At 34.8% G+C, this 17,875-nt stretch overlaps 7 protein-coding genes and 2 non-coding genes across 9 annotated transcripts, besides 4 other annotated features; 5 read left to right on the top strand and 4 right to left on the bottom strand. All coding sequences in view use genetic code 12, as the record gives it.

Annotated features, from left to right (window-relative positions):
• Positions 1-179: part of a long terminal repeat ((upsilon-a) Long terminal repeat (LTR); about 264 bp long, 6 copies per genome) that runs on past the window's edge.
• Positions 180-236: 57 nt separating this feature from the next.
• Positions 237-659: a long terminal repeat ((zeta-2a) Long terminal repeat (LTR) associated with the transposon Tca7; degenerated copy on Chromosome 2).
• Positions 660-678: 19 nt separating this feature from the next.
• Positions 679-766, bottom strand: tF(GAA)4. The gene is given in 2 exon segments: positions 679-714; positions 730-766. It is a non-coding gene; the product is annotated as a tRNA-Phe (tRNA).
• A 637-nt stretch (positions 767-1,403) lies between these two features.
• On the top strand, positions 1,404-1,499 carry tV(UAC)1. Its single transcript has 2 exons — positions 1,404-1,441; positions 1,464-1,499. It is a non-coding gene; the product is annotated as a tRNA-Val (tRNA).
• A 124-nt stretch (positions 1,500-1,623) lies between these two features.
• On the bottom strand, positions 1,624-2,652 carry MDH1-3 (malate dehydrogenase; the record flags this gene model as incomplete). The annotated part of the gene is made up of 1 exon (XM_712033.1): positions 1,624-2,652. The coding sequence occupies one exon, from the start codon at positions 2,650-2,652 to the stop codon at positions 1,624-1,626; it is 1,029 nt and encodes a 342-aa protein (XP_717126.1).
• A 414-nt stretch (positions 2,653-3,066) lies between these two features.
• Positions 3,067-3,825, top strand: CAALFM_C210470CA (uncharacterized protein; the record flags this gene model as incomplete). Its single annotated transcript, XM_712032.1, has 1 exon — positions 3,067-3,825. The coding sequence occupies one exon, from the start codon at positions 3,067-3,069 to the stop codon at positions 3,823-3,825; it is 759 nt and encodes a 252-aa protein (XP_717125.1).
• Positions 3,826-4,292: 467 nt separating this feature from the next.
• On the top strand, positions 4,293-6,215 carry CAALFM_C210460CA (methylenetetrahydrofolate reductase (NAD(P)H); the record flags this gene model as incomplete). Its single annotated transcript, XM_712031.1, has 1 exon — positions 4,293-6,215. The coding sequence occupies one exon, from the start codon at positions 4,293-4,295 to the stop codon at positions 6,213-6,215; it is 1,923 nt and encodes a 640-aa protein (XP_717124.1).
• A 17-nt stretch (positions 6,216-6,232) lies between these two features.
• NCE4 (Nce4p) lies at positions 6,233-6,739 on the bottom strand (the record flags this gene model as incomplete). The annotated part of the gene is made up of 1 exon (XM_712030.1): positions 6,233-6,739. One exon carries the CDS (start codon positions 6,737-6,739, stop codon positions 6,233-6,235), a length of 507 nt encoding a protein of 168 aa, XP_717123.1.
• A 201-nt stretch (positions 6,740-6,940) lies between these two features.
• On the top strand, positions 6,941-9,853 carry RAD1 (ssDNA endodeoxyribonuclease; the record flags this gene model as incomplete). The annotated part of the gene is made up of 1 exon (XM_712028.2): positions 6,941-9,853. One exon carries the CDS (start codon positions 6,941-6,943, stop codon positions 9,851-9,853), a length of 2,913 nt encoding a protein of 970 aa, XP_717121.2.
• A 345-nt stretch (positions 9,854-10,198) lies between these two features.
• Positions 10,199-12,529, top strand: FGR29 (Fgr29p; the record flags this gene model as incomplete). The annotated part of the gene is made up of 1 exon (XM_712026.1): positions 10,199-12,529. The coding sequence occupies one exon, from the start codon at positions 10,199-10,201 to the stop codon at positions 12,527-12,529; it is 2,331 nt and encodes a 776-aa protein (XP_717119.1).
• A 1,031-nt stretch (positions 12,530-13,560) lies between these two features.
• Positions 13,561-17,875: part of a repeat region ((MRS-2) Major Repeat Sequence (MRS) on Chromosome 2; MRS units are composed of variable numbers of RPS units flanked by HOK and RB2 sequences; found on most chromosomes; may serve as recombination hot spot) that runs on past the window's edge.
• Positions 13,578-17,875: part of a repeat region ((RB2-2) Repeat sequence of about 6 kb, part of the Major Repeat Sequence (MRS) on Chromosome 2; MRS units are found on most chromosomes; may serve as recombination hotspots) that runs on past the window's edge.
• On the bottom strand, positions 16,129-17,667 carry FGR6-4 (Fgr6-4p; the record flags this gene model as incomplete). Its single annotated transcript, XM_019475273.1, has 1 exon — positions 16,129-17,667. One exon carries the CDS (start codon positions 17,665-17,667, stop codon positions 16,129-16,131), a length of 1,539 nt encoding a protein of 512 aa, XP_019330818.1.

Genomic DNA, 17,875 nt, shown 5'->3' with positions numbered 1-17,875 from the left:
CTTCGGATTGGCTAAAGCCGAGATCGGAACCCATTGATAATCAATCTACGTCTAGCGTGATCTAACCGCTGGTTATGTGGCCCAGGATGATCACTTGTTTGCTGCTGACGTGGCCACAACTGATCATTTGAATATTGACATAATGGTATCGACTGACATCAATTGATTTATCCATAACATAAGTATATACAGAAATATATGTACACCAAGTTTATTGTTTATTAATTACTTAATTATGTAGAGGGTTAGTTCCTTGAGTTTGATCTCCCATTATTGTTCTAGCTTGATCTTGACTAAAGAAAGTATTCCCTCTATTATTAGTAGAGTTTAATTGATCTGATTCTGACATACTTTACTGTAGTGCTTTCAAATATACTAGCAACTACCAACTTATATTATAAATATAATCGTTAATCTCTATATATGAAACCATCAATAGATTTCTAGTAGTTAGTCTCTAAAGGGGATTTTACACATATTTATAATCCACCCTTTCTCTTTCTAACACACTCTCTGTTTTATACTTAATAGGAATTAATCTTAATACAATAATTTCATACAGTAGTTAACCTGTGCACAATATAACCTTATTAGGCTTTCCACACTAATCAAGAATTAGCATTAGCTATATTACAACAATTACATAATAGTAACAAAAAAAAGTTACCAAAAAAAAAATGCAGCTTCTGTGGCTCGAACACAGTACCTCCAGATTTCAGGTTTGAAATTCTTCAGTCTGACGCTCTCCCAGATGAGCTAAAGCTGCAAATTCATAAAGTCGTAAACATTTGCCTTTTTTACTATCCTTTTTATTTCTTTGAAGATTTTGTCTATTAGTTTTACTGAATGGTTTATTAATGGTTACCATTTATCGTTTATTATAAGTTGAATGTATCCATGTAAGAAAATCTCGCTTTGAAAATGATCCGTTTGGAATGTGATTCTGATTTTATGTATACAATTCTTTTTTGTTCTTTTTTCGAGGAACATTCCGGTCAAAATTATTTCAGCAATACAATTTCCTCTTTTCCAGTCAGGCCATTTAATAAAATTACAATATTAAATTGAATATAACCTCACATTTTGGAAAGATTATGACCTTATGTAAAGTGTATACACAAACGGACAGGGGGCTATACGACTAGCAAATACATCATTATTAGAGTTTCAACAACTTAATGTTACCCTGTCAGTGAAAACTATTCAGCATATGGCACAAACCAACTTTCTTCAAAACACTAATAAATATGTAGTTAGTTGCAGGTATTTTTATTGCAAAATTAATACTGTAATTAAATATACAAATACAATATTTTATCCAGCATTTCAAGAATCAGTCAAAATTAATAGTTTATACATTTTGCACGATATAAAGACCTAAAAAAATTATCCTGCCGACAACTGGTTGAGTAGTGTAGCGGCCTATCACGTTTCGTTTACATTTCCAGCAATGGATGTAAGTCCCGAAAAGGTCCCGAGTTCGATCCTCGGCTCGATCATGTTGCTTTATTTTTTTGCCATTGCCATTTTTTCCTCTTTTTTCAATTACGACTAACCCTAACACACATAAACATAATCTTCAATTTCTCTGAATTATAAATACATTCCTATAAAATAAATAAGTTACAATTTAGAAGCATTGACGAATTCTGTACCTTGAGTGATTGAGCCTTTCAACCCTTTCAATGCAACTTCAACCAACTTTTTCTCTTCTTTAGTTACAGTTAATTCCTCAAAAGGATTTACAAATGATCTGATCTCACCTTGTGACAACACGACTGGAACTGAAAAGAAATCAACTCCATCAACATATTTTGCTGAAAATTCTTTACCACCTGAGACTCCTGGTAAATAAATATACGATGAGTCTGGAATTCTGCCAGCAGGAGTAGCACCACCAGTTAGTGAGCTAATCACATAATCGGCAAACCTATAACCAGCATAGGCCATAGACAAAGTGGCGGAACCTGCACCATTCTTAGCTTTAACAACTTCATCACCACCAAATTGAACTCTATGCACAAAGTTTTTGTAATCAGAGTCACTCAATACACCAACACCAGCATCATAATTGATCAATGGCACAATAGTATCTCCAGAATGACCACCAATAACTGAAATTTTACCCTTCAATTTGGTTGGATCGGTATTGGTCAACTCACCCAAAAAGGTTTCTGCTCTGACACTATCCAAAGTAGTGACACCAAATAATTTACGTGGATTGAAAACACCCAATTTCTTCAACACTTCAGCTGCAATTGGCACAGTGGCGTTGACCGGATTCGAGATTATCAAAATAGCAGCTGTTGGAGCAACTCTAGCAATGTTAGCAACCAAGTCTCTAATAATGGAAGCATTAATGTTAAACAAATCTGCTCTAGTCATACCTGGTTTTCTTGGGACACCAGCGGGAATAATAACTAAATCAGTTCCTTGCAAAGCTTCAGTAATTGCAGTTTTATCTTCCTTGTTTGCTGGCTGATGACCAGTAACGACAGCTGGAGTATTAATGTGAGATAAATCTGCAGCCACACCCTTGGCATTTACAATATCAAATAACGCCAATTCATCAACATTTGGATTTAATTTTAAAAGCAAGGATAATGGTTGACCAATACCCCCAGCAGCACCTGCAACAGTAACTTTGACCATTTTTTTTTATTGAATATAAATTTAATGAAGAATTAATAGAAAAATAAAATATAAAAAAGAATAAAATAGTTCAACATAAATAATCTTGTTCAATCAAAACATAAGGAGGTGAGTTTAAGTGGGGTTTCATTTTTTTTTACCTGTGAAAATTATCAATTCCATTATCCGAGGCATCACGTGTCGACTACTATATGCAGGCTGCCAAATTAGAAAGACAGGGGAGACGGAAAACTCGATCAATAGACAACCCCGACTACCACAACGACGACGACGCGGAGAAATTGGCACGAAGCCAGGAGACAAAAGAGCAACAGAAAAAAAAAAACACAACAACAACAACAACAAAAAAACTTTTACTCCGTGAGTTAAATCAATTAATTGCTTAACATTTTGCTTGGAATCACTAGTACAATCATGATTCTTGCATCTTTATTAACATTTGCTACCGCCGCGTTAGCTTTTGATTGTTCTGACAAAGAACTTGAACGTTATAATTTTGAAAGTATCAAGGGAGTTCATTCCTATACCACTCTTAAAAATACGCCACCTTCGCAAACAAACGTCACTTGGAATGTCGGAATATGCCAGCCTATTTCTGCTATCAAAGACTGCCCAGCAAACTCGGATATATGTGGTGTAACAAGCATTTTGCGTAAAGATGAAAAACCTGTTGTGTCTGAAGTAGTTTCATTCAAGTCTGATTTGCAAAAAGCTTATGAGTCATCTGACAACGGTATCAAAGTCATATACAAGGGTGCTAATTGGGGAGATGTTCTTGTGAATGCCGAATTGAACTTTCAGTGTGATAAGGACTCTCAAAATAACGAATTTACTTTGGATCAATGGGATGGAACTAATTTGAAACTTTCGATGAAGACCAAAGCCGCCTGTATCACTAGTAAAGAAGACAAGAAGAAAGAAAAACACGACAATGGTGAATCTTGGGGATGGTTCACTTGGATATTTATCTTTTTGGTGTTGTTTTTAAGCATTTACATAATTGGTGGTGCTTGGTTTCAATACAATAAAGGGAACGCTATAGATTTCCAGAGTGCCTTGAAAGAAGTTGTCGAGAACTTTATCGAATTGCTAAAGGGATTACCCAGCTTTGGCAAAGAAATAATTGAAAAATTTACTGGACGTAGTAATAGAGGTGAATATAGTGCTGTATAGGCAAACTCATGTATTAATTAGTATTCTTTTTTTTATATTTGAAGACATACTTCTTGACTTCTGTAATTACGATGAGAGAACAGACAAGTATATGTATAAAACAGTCCAGTACAATAGATGTGTCTTGCCAAACTTGATATTACTTTATCTTTAATTGCTAATCTACCAAACCCCCCACCCCCAACCCCTTCATTTATTAAAAATCAATATTTCGAGGTAACTTGTTGCTTATCAGTGTAAAAAGCCACACAGAAAACGCGCCTAATCTTTTGTCACTTGCACGAGCAGGATCATCATCATCATCGACATTCTTTGGAACCACAAGAAAAAAAAAAAAACACCAAGAAGGTTAGATCCAAACTTGAGCGAACAAGCGGAAAAATAAAAAAAATAGCGAAATTCTCATACATCACTTAAACAACCCAAAAAGCCAAGATCCAATCATTTCATCATCAACATTATCGCCAATGAGTACCGTAGCAGAACGAATTGCTTCCTTAAAGCCAGATGAAAAATTTGTTTCATTCGAGTTTTTCCCACCAAAAACAGATTCTGGATTCAGAAACTTGTTGGCAAGATTAAATCGTATGCTGGCCTTCAACCCTTTATTCGTTACCGTGACATGGGGAGCAGGTGGATCAACAAGTGAAAAATCTTTAGATCTAGCAGCCACATGCCAAAATGAAATAGGAATAACCACAGTTTTACATTTAACTTGTACCAACACCAACAAGGAGGTTATTGATCAAGCGTTGTCGAGAGCCAAGGCTGCGGGTGTAAGAAACATTTTGGCCCTAAGAGGAGACCCGCCACGAACTGAAGAATACTGGACACCTAATTGTGATTTCAATGGGGCTGTTGACTTGGTCAAATATATCAGAGAAAAGTACGGCGACTACTTTTGTATTGGGGTGGCTGCTTATCCGGAAGGGCATGTGGACGGTTCTGATACCTCAAGCCAGAATCCACAAAGAGACATCCCGTTTTTAGTGGAAAAAGTCAAAGCGGGGGCCGATTTTATAATCACACAGTTGTTTTTTGATGTTGAAAAATTTATTGCTTTTGACAAATTATTAAAAGAACATGACGAATTGAAAGGTATTCCACTAATCCCAGGTTTGATGCCTATAACTACATATAAAGTGTTCAACAGAGCCGCAAAATTATCTCATGCTTCTATTCCAAAAGAGATTTTGAAGCAAGTTGACCAAGTTTGTCATGATGATAATGCCGTGAAAGCACTTGGTGTAGATATTTTGAGTGAAATGATTGATCAAATAGATAAACTGACTACCATCAAAGGATATCATTTTTATACTTTAAATTTAGAAAAAGCCGTTGCTTCTATTTTAGATAAATCTGATGTTTTGCGACAGGTTTTGGAGGGCCCCTCTTATGCAACGAGATTTGAAGATGCTGTTGCATCCGATTCTGATGACGAAGATGAGCCAGAAAAAGCATCAGAAAGAGATATTACATTAACCAAGACAATCAAACCACGCAGGGTCTCTTCCATAAATGACAATGAGCTTACATCTAGCAAGGCTCTAGTTGGTAAGGCATTGTTAAATGATAAAAAAGTTCTTGTTGATATTAGTACAGGAAAGGGAGCACTTGGTAAAGATGCAATTTGGGATGACTTTCCAAATGGTAGATTTGGTGACTCAAATTCCCCTGCATATGGTGAAATTGATGGGTATGGTCCTACTTTGAAAATTCATACTCCAGCAGAAGCATCGACGAAATGGGGTACACCTGAATCAATAGCTGATTTGACCCAAGTATTTATTAATTATTTATCGGGGAAAGTAGATGTTGTCCCATGGGCCGACTCTTCGTTGTCACCAGAAACTGCTTTGATACAAGAGGAGCTATTTCAATTGAATGAAAAAGGATGGTTCTCTGTTGCATCACAACCAGCTGTTAATGGATGCAAATCAACGGATAATATTTTTGGTTGGGGACCACGTAATGGAATCATATATCAGAAATCATTCATTGAATTATTCATGCCCAAGGAGGATTGGAAGAAATTATTGTTGAAAATAGAGTTGGATAAAACAGTGACTTATTACGTAGGGAATAAGGATGGTGAAATAAAGTCCAATTTGCCAATAGGACCTAATGTTAAGTTGTCAAAGAATGCAGTCACATGGGGTGTCTTCCCGCTGAAAGAAGTGGTGCAGCCAACAGTAATTGATTATGAATCATTTAAAGCTTGGAACGAGGAAGCGTTTTTGTTGTGGCTCGAATGGGCCAGATGCTACAAGAAAAATTCCAAGTCGTTTGAATTGTTGAATTCGATTTATGAAAACTACGTATTGGTCAGCATGATTCATCATGATTTCATAAATGAAAACGCGTTATGGGACCTATTACTTGACGAATAGCAATTAGTTGCTAAAATTTAGAGCTGGAGTAACTCAATTTGTTTTTTAATTACACCATCATTTAATATAGATACATAGCTTGCATCGTCCGCATGAATGCCATGGTATTCACAATTCTTATTCGTGAGTAGTAGTACCCCATTGTAAATCAGTGCTCCCTTTAGAACAGTTAATCTACCTCCAAGTTTTATCGGTAGAGGAGTGCCTGTATTCTCTGTACGTAAAAACCGCAATGGTTCATTTTCATAAGCTTGAGTAATTTTTTTGGTTGAAACGTCCTCCAAATATAATTTGTAAGTATCTTGAGTATTAGCCCTGCTAGGTCTTCCACTTTCATCATTATCTTCATCATCATTGTTGAGGTTGACCTCAGTAATAATTTTTCTGTTTAGTCTATCAACTGAGGATTTGTTCGGATTATCCAACTGTTTCCATTCTTCAAGCTGATTAAGCCTGGATTTCGATATATTCTCTATGCTTATGACGAGAAACTTTGTTGATCGGTCTAATTTAAGCTCCTCCATAACTCATCTGACTTAATAACAATATATATATATATTATGTCAAGTTTTGCTTTATGAAAAAGAAACAGAACTTTGAGGAACGAAGAAAACCTCAAAGAAAAAACAAAAGAAGCAAAAGAAGCAAAAGAAAGACGAGACACGGAAAAATTGCTTGTTAACTTTGAATTTACACTATCAGACCACCACTATACCATTCACATCATGTCTTTGTTTGTACATGATGACGAAGAGAATGACAAATCAACAATTCCACTTAATTTTAGTGAGCCAGATATAGTCCCAGTATACCCTGAGAAAGCAATAAACTGTATTTTACCTTTAAAATATCAGCAAGAAATTGTGGAGGATACATTAACTAAAGATGGGTTATTAATAATGGGCTGCGGTTTAGGTTGGGACATTATAACAGCAAATTTACTATATGCATTAAGTACTCCCTTTGTTGATTCAAGAACCAAGAAGAAAAAACGGGGGTTGATATTTGTGCTTAATGCTCAAGATGATGAGTTAATTAGATTACAAGAAGAAATGAATGATCTCAATTGGGAAGATGAATCTCAACATGAAAGATTAGTTATTATAAATGGAGACTCTCAACCATTAAGAAGAAAAAAATTATACGCAGAAGGTGGAGTTATTGCCATTTCTTCCAGAGTATTGGTTGTCGATCTTCTTTCACTTATAGTGAGTGCAAATGACATAACTGGACTTTTCGTATTTCACGCGGAAAGAATAAAAGAGACATCAAACGACGCGTTTATCATTAATTTGTATCGGGATAATAATAATTGGGGATTCATTAAGGCTTTTTCTGATGATCCAGAATCCTTTAGTGGGTTTACCCCGTTAGCTACCAAGTTGAAGCTTTTACGATTGTCAAATGTTTTTTTGTGGCCCAGGTTTCATGTTACCATTTCACAGTCTTTCAACATAAAAAATAAAAAAGATATTCTGCGTAAACTGGTTACCGAAATAAGTGTCAAACTCACTCACAATATGAACAAGATTCAGTCAGCCATACTTACATGTATTCAGTCGTGTTTAGGGGAGTTGAAGCGACATAATCCAACACTAGCAACTGAGTACTGGGATATAGAAAATGTACATGATCGTGACTTTGTTGGACGCATTCGCGGATCCATGAATTCTAGCTGGCACAGGGTTTCGGTTACTTCAAAAAATATCGTGTCAGATCTATCCACCCTAACAAATATGTTGGTGGGCTTGATAAATCTTGATTGTATTGGATTTTATCAAAATGTACAAAGAATTGTGAGTGAGAGTCAGAAAGTCCAAGCTGGGAGTAAATACCGTTCACAAAGCCCTTGGTTAAATTTAGATGAGGCAGTTACAGTCATCAGCTGTGCCAAAGAAAGAGCATTTGGCAAAAGAGATGGTAATTACATGTTTGAGGAACTACCAAAATGGAATGAGTTGGGAAAATTAGTCCATAACATATTGCAAGAAAAAAGGACCAGTAATTTGAAAAATCAAGGTCCGATACTAGTAGTTTGCTCCAGTAAATGGGTAGCCCGTGATTTGACAAGACTTTTGGAAACTATGCAAGAGGAAAAAATAGGAGACAAGAGAGTATTTAGCTGTCGTCGTTTCATGAAGGATCAATTGCGAGAGTATGCACATTGGAGAAAAGAGATTAATCCGGTTGTGAGAAGAATTTGGGAAGAAATGGAGGCAGAGGAGCAAAAAGAAGACGAATCAGATATTGTCATAACTAAAACTTTCACAAGAAATGGCCAACCAGTCAGTAAAAGGAGAAGAACTAGAGGAGGAAGCGTTGCTGCTCGAGTTAATCAGTTGCGGGCTCCAGAAAATTTTGAAGCAGTTGATATTGACCAAGAAATGCTTTTAGAATTGAACGAAGATGAACCGATAGATCAAGAAAGTGATTCCTTAGAATTTGAAAAGACCCAAGAAGAGAATCAAGAGGTATTGGATTTGATAAACGAAACTGAACAATTTCAACATGATTTTGACTTTGTGCACATAGACAAGGAGGAGCAAATAATAGTACAAGCATATAATGACAAATTTAATGCATCGATTTTACAAGAATTACATCCATCTCATATTATAATGTATGAGCAGAATTTGCCATTTATAAGGCGAGTTGAGGTGTACCAGGCTATCAATTATGAAAACCCTGCTCATGCTTATTTTATGTATTATGGTGATTCTGTAGAGGAACAGAAATATTTACTTCGAGTTAAACGAGAAAAGGAAGCATTCACAAAACTTATTAAAGAAAAAGCTACTTTGGGAAAACATTTCGAGACAAAAGATGATAATGCAAAATTCCAAATTAACAGAAATAATATTGTCAACACCAGAATAGCCGGAGGCTCTAAATTCAAAACCGAAACCGATGAATCAAATGTGATTGTTGATGCTAGAGAGTTTGGCTCGTCAACGCCAAATTTGCTTTATCGAATTGGTATTAATGTGATTCCATGTATGCTTACAATTGGTGATTACATTCTCTCACCCAAGATGTGTGTTGAAAGAAAATCTATTTCCGATTTAGTTCAAAGTTTTTCCAGTGGTAGATTGTTTCAACAGTGCAAGCAGATGTTCAGACATTATGAATTGCCGGTTTTATTGATCGAATTTGATGGTACACAATCATTTTCATTGCAGCCATTTTCAGCTGTTAAATATGTACGAAGTACAAGAGATGAGCCAGTTGAAAGTGAAATCGAATTGAATGAACAATCAAATATCCAATCAAAAATACTTCTGTTGCTATATGCATTCCCGAAACTTAAGATCATTTGGTCATCGTCACCATATGAGACTGCACAAATTTTTCTTGAATTAAAAGCTAACCAAGAAGAGCCTGATGTGGGAACCGCCCTTGACAAAGGGGCTAATAGAACCATTGAAACCGGTGATGGAAATCCACCAATGTATAATGACGACGCCATTGACTTTATTCAGAATATACCTGGAATCAATGCAGTTAATTACCACATTTTGATTCAACAGGTTAAGAATATTGAAGAATTGGTATCTTTATCCAAAGATAAGTTTATATCGATATTAGGTGATGAGAATGGCAAGAAAGCATATAATTTTTTGAATAGGAAAATTAAATAGCTGTGACAAGGGAGAAGGAAGGGGCTCACTATTACTGCTGATTTTATTGTGTGTCTATTTCGTTTCACAGCCATCTTCTTGTTTTTTTTTTTTTGGTTGCTTTACGCATTGTTTTGTTTACCTTTAGGCTCAAAATAGTTAATATATATTGCACCAATTTCAAGAGAGATAATAAGTAGTATTAAGGAACATGAACGAAATACAGTATCATCGACATTACTTTTTGTTTCTGTTTATTTTTTATATTCTGTATGTTCTTTTTAAGATTTTCTTTTTCTTTTTAGAATAATCCATTGGTCAATTTAGTCAATTTCTTTTTTATTTTATTATTTTTTTTTTTAATCAATGTTCAGACATCATCGAGATGTTAGCAGTCATCTTAATCGTCAACATGATTTCAGAGATGATTATTACAAAATTCAAAGATTGATAAATGATAAAGTTCACTTGAGTTTGAAATTTGAACAATTGAAATCTCCAGAAATTCATTCTACTTTAATGAAACCAATAACTGACGAGATATTACGAATATCTGAGCTATCATCGTCTCCACTAGCAGCATATTTGCAACATGACACTCAACCAGAAATAATAGGATCGTCATCATTAGCAGTAACAGAAAGAAGAGACTCACGATTAGGGAGATCTACATATACAACTTTAGATGCAGTTTCAAGAGAAACAATCGAAGGGCCAAGACAGAAAGTCTCAAATAATGTCATTTTCATATTGTTATTACTACGATATGAATACTTGATTCAACTGGAAAACAACCTAGTCTGTTTTGATTTACTTATTACTAAAGCTACCGTTTGTGAGCTATTGTCCATCAGAATGCTAAGAGAATACAAATCTTTGAATCGAGTTAACATGTTATTTATCAAACCATTATATGAAGTAGACCAGCAGTATAATTTCAACACCCTTGAACTTAGTGTATTATGCAACGCTAAGAAATTTCTTTCACAACCAATCATAGTTAGAATATTAGAAAGGTTTTATAATGGTGAGCTTATAAATAACGAGAGTAGTCATATGACAGGTTCTGGAATGAGTTATACTGACGATGAAAAAGGGTTACTTGAAGCTGACTGTGTTACAGATTACCAATTTAGAAGAATATCATATAAACAAATAATTAAACGGGCAAACACCGTGCCAAAATATCAATCCATAGTGATAAATTTCAAATTGATAATGCTACTGATCTTTTACTTTCTGTTGATCTTTGGCAACCCTATGGGAATTGGGACTTTATTTTGGATTATTGGTTTAAGTTTTAATATTGAATTAATTACAAAATTGTACAATATAGAATGGCAATTTGTGAGAACTATAATTTGGAATTATATTGATTTTTGCTTGATTTTCTTAATCGATTTATCATTTGCTTTAAAAATTGCCAATACTCCCTATTTTTCTGACGTTTTCAGTTTGATTGGCATTATATTATTTCCTCGAATACTTTCAATTTTTAATAATTACAAATTTTTTAATTTGATTGTATTATCCTTCAATAAAATGATCTGGAACTTGGTTGGATTGATCTTTTTCTTTTTCACATTGATCAGTGGATTTTATTTCAGTTTTTTAACCTTAAGTATTAACCAAGCCAAAGGTGAAATATTATTTGATATGGTCAAAATATTTTTTGGATTCACTCCCTCAGTATGGAATAATTGGGAAAATTACAACTTGTTGGGAAAATTTACTCTAATGGGTTATTTGTTTTTAATTCAGTTTATTGTCGGTACGATACTAGCAATTTGTTTGAGTGGTGTATTTGCAAAGGTAAGAGATAGCAATCAGGAAGAATTCAACTATTTTAAAACAACCAATTTGATACTATATTTCAAAATGGCAAGGTTGAATAATCTGAATAATTGGACTAACAGTTTCTTGCATATTTTTAAAATACCCATTATAGTTATCCTTTTTGGATATGAGCTAATAAAATCTAAAAGTTTCCACAAACAAATTTCGTCAGAATTGAAGAATTTCACTTTTTTGAAACAAGATGAAGATAATATACAGGGGACTGGGCATGAGGTTGATGGCGAAAGTAATATAATGGGACGAAGCACTAAAAGAAGATTGAGCCGTCGTTATAACAAATATCAATCGTTGAGTACATTAAATGGGGGCAATATACGCACAGCCTCGACAGACTCTTTTTTCATTAATGAGTTACTAAACAAGAGATATGGCGGGAAAATAGAAAAGGTACGAACAAATACCAGCGAAAGAGTAATATCAAGAAAATTTCTTCAACAACCATTTGCTGTACCAAGACAACCACAACCACAGGCACAACACCAACAGCCATTGCAAAATATTCAAACCCTGAGGCAACAGTCACCACCATCAATTATATCCTCATCTCCACATTCTAGCAGCCACAACAACAATAATAATTTTGGTACAGTCACCGACAATATTTTGACAAGATTGAACAATCTTGAGAATAACATTGCAAAACGTACATTAATGTCTACAAGTGTAGATGATAACAAATCAATTATGATGTACAATATTAATGAAATAGAGAATAATGATAGTAATGAAGAAATCCTGATCAATTCGCAAGAAATGGATAGCCCAGAAGATGAGTTCGAATCCAGCAAAGATAACACAATGGAGGATATTGACCAGTATGATAGTGACGAAACTTTTTGAAAGTATTTTCATTGGACTATTACCTGCTTTATGTCTATCTTGTTCAGTTGCTTAGTATGTTAATATAAAATCATTTAGGTAAGTGTACCTTTCACTGAAGATTTATAGGTGATTGAGATTGTCAAATTTCTATCTTAAAGGAGCAAATTGTGACTAGATATATGGACTGAGGAGTACCGACCTGGGATATGAAATAGAAAAAAACAGTGAAGCTGGAATTCATTTACATACCTGCAGGGATGTCAGCCTCGATAACGAAACAGAACGAGTAGTACAAGCTGTTATTACAAGAAGTCAGCCCATTTTGCTTTATGTTTTACTATTATCTCAGTTTGGAGAAGTGTGAACTTAGTATACAGCCAATAACAGAATTAATAAAAATACGAATTCTTATATTATTGTTAAAGTACACAGGATAACATTATCAGTTATGAGAGGACTTTCGTGTCTAGCAATTCGTGAAGATTTATTACTTTGACAATACACGCATCTCTATTGCAACTTCTTGTTTATTTTTGAAAAGATGTGGAAATAGCGCAGCATCAAAATCAGTTTGACTCCAAGTTCTTGCACTTGTGCAAGCAGTAGCGGACCTGTTCTGAGACCTGTCCAAATCTCTGCCTTCAGTGGTATATCCCGAGACAAGTCAAGTTACCCAACACAGCAAAGAAAGTTGAACTGGCTTCGGAAACAATATTGGTCCTGTTCCTTTTAACGGCCCTAACTTTGGCCGAGGAACATCATTGACAGCAATATTTCAACCAGTTTTGGGACCAAATTGAAAGCTGGCCTGCCATAAACTCTGGTTGGTTAGCCAGAAGTTGTATTGGCCTCAAAGCTGGGCTAGGCACTAGGACCAATCATGTTGCCAGTGGTGAACCTGGGCACAGCCATTACAATTGACTGCTACCCAACACCCTTGAGCCTCTTGTAGGGTGGGCCAGAGTACCAGCCCTGGCTACCGATATTGTTACCAGGATAGCCATACTATGGGCTTTAGACCCTGCTCTGGGATTGGCCATTTCCCTTGAGCTTAGGGACRTCAGCCATTGACTCTGGCCCAAGCTTGATCTCAGCCCCAGCCCTTATTCCCGCCAGCCCAGATTTTCTGGCCAAGGGTGGCAGTAGACCAGTCCCCAGGATGTAAGTTGGTACTAGAGAATGGTACAAGCGTTGGCAACCGGCACAACCGTATCCCAGGATCGGATAAACCGTCCCAGCGGTGGCTCTCGTACCCCCACTTTGCACCTAGCACCCTGCTTAGAAGAGATGCGCTGCACTATGAGAAGAGTTTCGAATCCGTGGATCTCCAACTACATCTTCCTCGGACCTACTCCTTCCTCCCAATAGCACCATCCATAACATCGTATCTCCTATCCCCCAAAATATCCTCTCCTACACCAAGTATACAAGTAATATATATACCTTTTCATTTTCAGAACAGCAAACAAGGTTGTACAATCAGCTTTTGAAAACCAATATGATACAGCAGCAACTTGATTATTACTTTTTTATTTCTTTTTGATCGTTTTTGATCTTTTTTCTATTTTTTATATCTTGTATTGTATTTTTTTATAGTTTTATATTGTTTTGTCTTTTTTAAATTTTTTTTGCATTTTTGCATATTCTTTATTTTGTTTTGCGTTTTTGCATCTTTTTTATTTGTTTTCATTTGACAGTTTGATAATATAACTTCTTTTATAAATTATAACACCTCAGTAACACTTTGACTATTTGATAAATCTCCAAATTGTGACAGCAGCTTCAGCATGGGAGTTTAACTTATGAAATGGATTGTATTTGATATTGATTGGACAGCTTCATATGTAATTGGATACTAGTTTGGTTAATTCGTTTTCATTTGTTTAACACCTTCTTCGTAATGTGGATTTATGACAACAGTGACATCAATTTCTAAATCTACTTCTGGAGTCTTATAATATAACAAATCTATTATGCATTTTCTTTTTCTATTTTTTCATTTAATTATATTTTTTCATTCTTGATTGTATTTTTTTTGCATAATGTGCTCCAACAAGTATTCAAACAATAGGTTCCAGGCAAGTTAAGAGAATCATTTATGGAATTGGTTTTTAAAATCAACATGAGGAGACTTATCTGATATACCATTAGTTATACTATGCGTTTTTTTATTTGTATTTTTTCATTTTATTTTATTTTTTATATTTGTGTTTGTGTTTTTTAACCGCATATTGTGCTCCAATATAAAATTCAAGTGACAATGGAAAGAGCCTTGGTTATTCATCTACTTTCTGAATGGACATTGATTTGGAAAACCGCTTTAGGAGTCTTATAATTTATAACAACAACTTTATTATGAGTCTTTTTTATGCTTTTTTAATTTTTATTTTTATTTTTTGATTATTTATTTGGTTTCTTTTCCTCATAATGATGCTCCAATAATATTCCAAACAATAGTAGTGAGTAGCGCCTAGGTTATCCATTCTGTTACCCGATGATGATGATTTTGTTAACCGCTTGAGGAGACTAATCTTATATAACAATAAATATATTATGCGTCTTTTTTTGTATTTTTTAATCTATTATTTATATTTTTATATTGTTGATTTGTTTTTTTAATCGCATAATGATGCTCCAACAAGCTTCCATAGGAGAGAAGAGATTCCTGGTTCCTTAATGAATGAAATGGATTTTGAAAGTTGATTGTGAATTAGAAAAAGAAGAAAAAAAAAGTGGTATAAAGTTGCAAAAAAAATTTGGGCGCCAACAAGAGTTTAAATAGTTTTGTAAATTTTGTCACAAATATAAAGAATTATTGAGTGGAACTAACTGAAGTTGGTTGCAAAACTTGTCTGTGTAACTTCACAAATAAATTTAAGCGCCATATTTTAAGTAAGGTAAAACACAATTAACAAGCCTATTTGTATTCATTACAACAGTAATAGAAGCAGATTATAATGTTCTTCTTATTTAAAAGGCACATAAAGCAAAATTGAATTGATCCCATAGTATTTAAAGTCAATAGTAGTAGTATTTAGGAATAAAACAAATGTTTAGTAATTGAATTACATTATAGCAACGTCGGCTAAGTAGAAATAATCCCGCCTTGTACATTCTTGACCAGCTGTTGAACCAACCTGGTTCTGAGAATAATAATTATAGTCGATAGTGCCTAAATTATCAATAAAGCGTCAATGAATTTCATATCACCCACATATATGAGATGCACATATCAGGCAAGCGTAAATATGCATATTTTTTTAGTATGGAATAGCTAAGTAGTAAGGATAACACAATTTAGCTTGAATAATCAAGGTCGGCCATAGGTGCCTGTAACCATTTGAAACAAATAAACATCGTTGGAAGAAACTGTAGTGGCTAAACAGAAAATGAATAATTACCTCTTGTTATACAATAATGCCAAATTTACCACAAACAAAAGACATGCTTATTATTGTCTGTACATATTTTCAAACGCTTGTGGTGGTAGTGTAATACTCTTATGATTGTTATTGTGTCTTATGCATGTTATTTGACGGCTGGAATACTCAATCATGTTTGTTTAGTAAAACATAATGATATTATTGTATAGTGTCTTCTGTATGCAACAATCCTTCCTATGATATACTCGACAACACGGCCAAAGTAGAAGTCAACAATCCATTTCCTGTAAGATCTTCACTTTCAGCATTCCCCAAAAATTGAGATGTCTCTCTATCCCCACTTCCAATTCCCTGTTCAGTAATAAAAACTTTTCGAAAAGAAACAAGTAGAAGGTCGTCTATTCTGATAATTTTGCTTCCATTATGATTTCTCATAGATAGCTCGTTCAAGTGAAGTTGTAATGGTTGAAATATACTTAGCAAATAAAACCTAACATAAGCATTATAATATTTCCATGCGTTCAATATCAAAGCTTGTAAAGATACTTCCGATGAATCGGCAGTTTGCAAGTTATGACTCAATAAGGCCATCAATTTCTCAAACAAATTCGATAACTGACGGTAATCAAAATCCTCTACCTTTTCACGACCCAAGCTTGATACACTGGATCTTGTCTTCAGTCTAAAACTTCTTTCGTGATTGGGCTGGTGTAAACAAAAACTCTCCTTTACGAAATTTGCAATTTCTTCAACACTAGCACCCAATATTGGACGCATCCTACCCTTTTGACCAGAGTCGGATATTGAAAAAGATGGGGTAAATAGTGGTTTCAAGTAATGATAAAGGTTGGAATATATCTTACTATCTTTGTCATGATCTAATTCACTTTCGTATATGCCCAACCCTACTTCGGTTTGGTGGTACTTGTTTAGCTTATTCTGAATAAACAGATCTGCTGGCACAAGCATTTTCTTATGAATATCCAAAAAGGAACTGTTTGAATGATCCAAATTGGTTTCTCCATCTTCAATTGAAATATTTGGGTTGGTGAAATTATATATCTGAGCTAGTTCAGGATTGCTGATTATTGAATTCGAGCTATTTGAGGAAAGACATAAAGTTGTCTTGGATGCTTTTGAGAAGTCATCAAACTTACCGGACAAAGGTGTCATGCCAGTCGCAACTTGGTTGGTGTCTCGTTGAAGGTTGCTGCCATTATGATGGGATCGATGAAACAAACTATGAAATGTGGTACTCATGGGTGAGCTCATTGAGCTCTTTCTTGATTTATTCATCTCATTTAACAGATTACCAGTTATTACTTTCCGAAACGAAGAACTGTCTTCGCTTATTGTGCTACTAGTATCCAAAAACAAATCTGGTTTCCGACTGCTTTGATTCTTGGGAAACTTCAACTTTTTGGCAATTCTCAACTTATTGCCACTAACACTCTTGCTTGATTCAGATGGAGATGTAGATTCTCGAAGTGTCTTTGGTGAGCTATCATCATCGCTTGAAGAGGGATGAATTGAAATGTTAGATGATGACTTATTTCTAGTGAATAGCCTGGATAAAGCATTGCTAGTTTTAGTGGTTGAGTTAGTTAGGTTTGACGAAAACGAAGTATTCGTATTTAGTTTCCTCAAGGTGTTGAAGTCGACATTAGCAATTTGTGAACTAGATGGAGCACCATGTATTTTTGTTGATGTCGAAGCATTCGATTGTTTGAATATCGATGAACTCGGAGACTCTTGATTAGGGACTTCAGACATTGTACAATACAAAGCAAATTTCTTGAATAAAGTATCGTGGTGACTGCCAAGCCTTGCTCTCTCCTTATGGGTGGTTCAAATTGTGGAATTTTAGCAAAGATTCACGTAAAGAAAAATGGGATTAGTGGTGGTGCATCCTGAAAATAAAATCGTGTCAACAAAAAGTACACCTTTAGAATTGAATTCAACTTTTGACGACTCTTTTTTT

Source organism: Candida albicans, chromosome 2, assembly GCF_000182965.3.
Source record: "Candida albicans SC5314 chromosome 2, complete sequence".
Lineage (NCBI taxonomy): Eukaryota > Fungi > Ascomycota > Pichiomycetes > Serinales > Debaryomycetaceae > Candida > Candida albicans.
The sequence above is the reverse complement of the archived record's forward strand: the minus strand, read 5'-3'. Positions and strand labels throughout refer to the sequence as shown.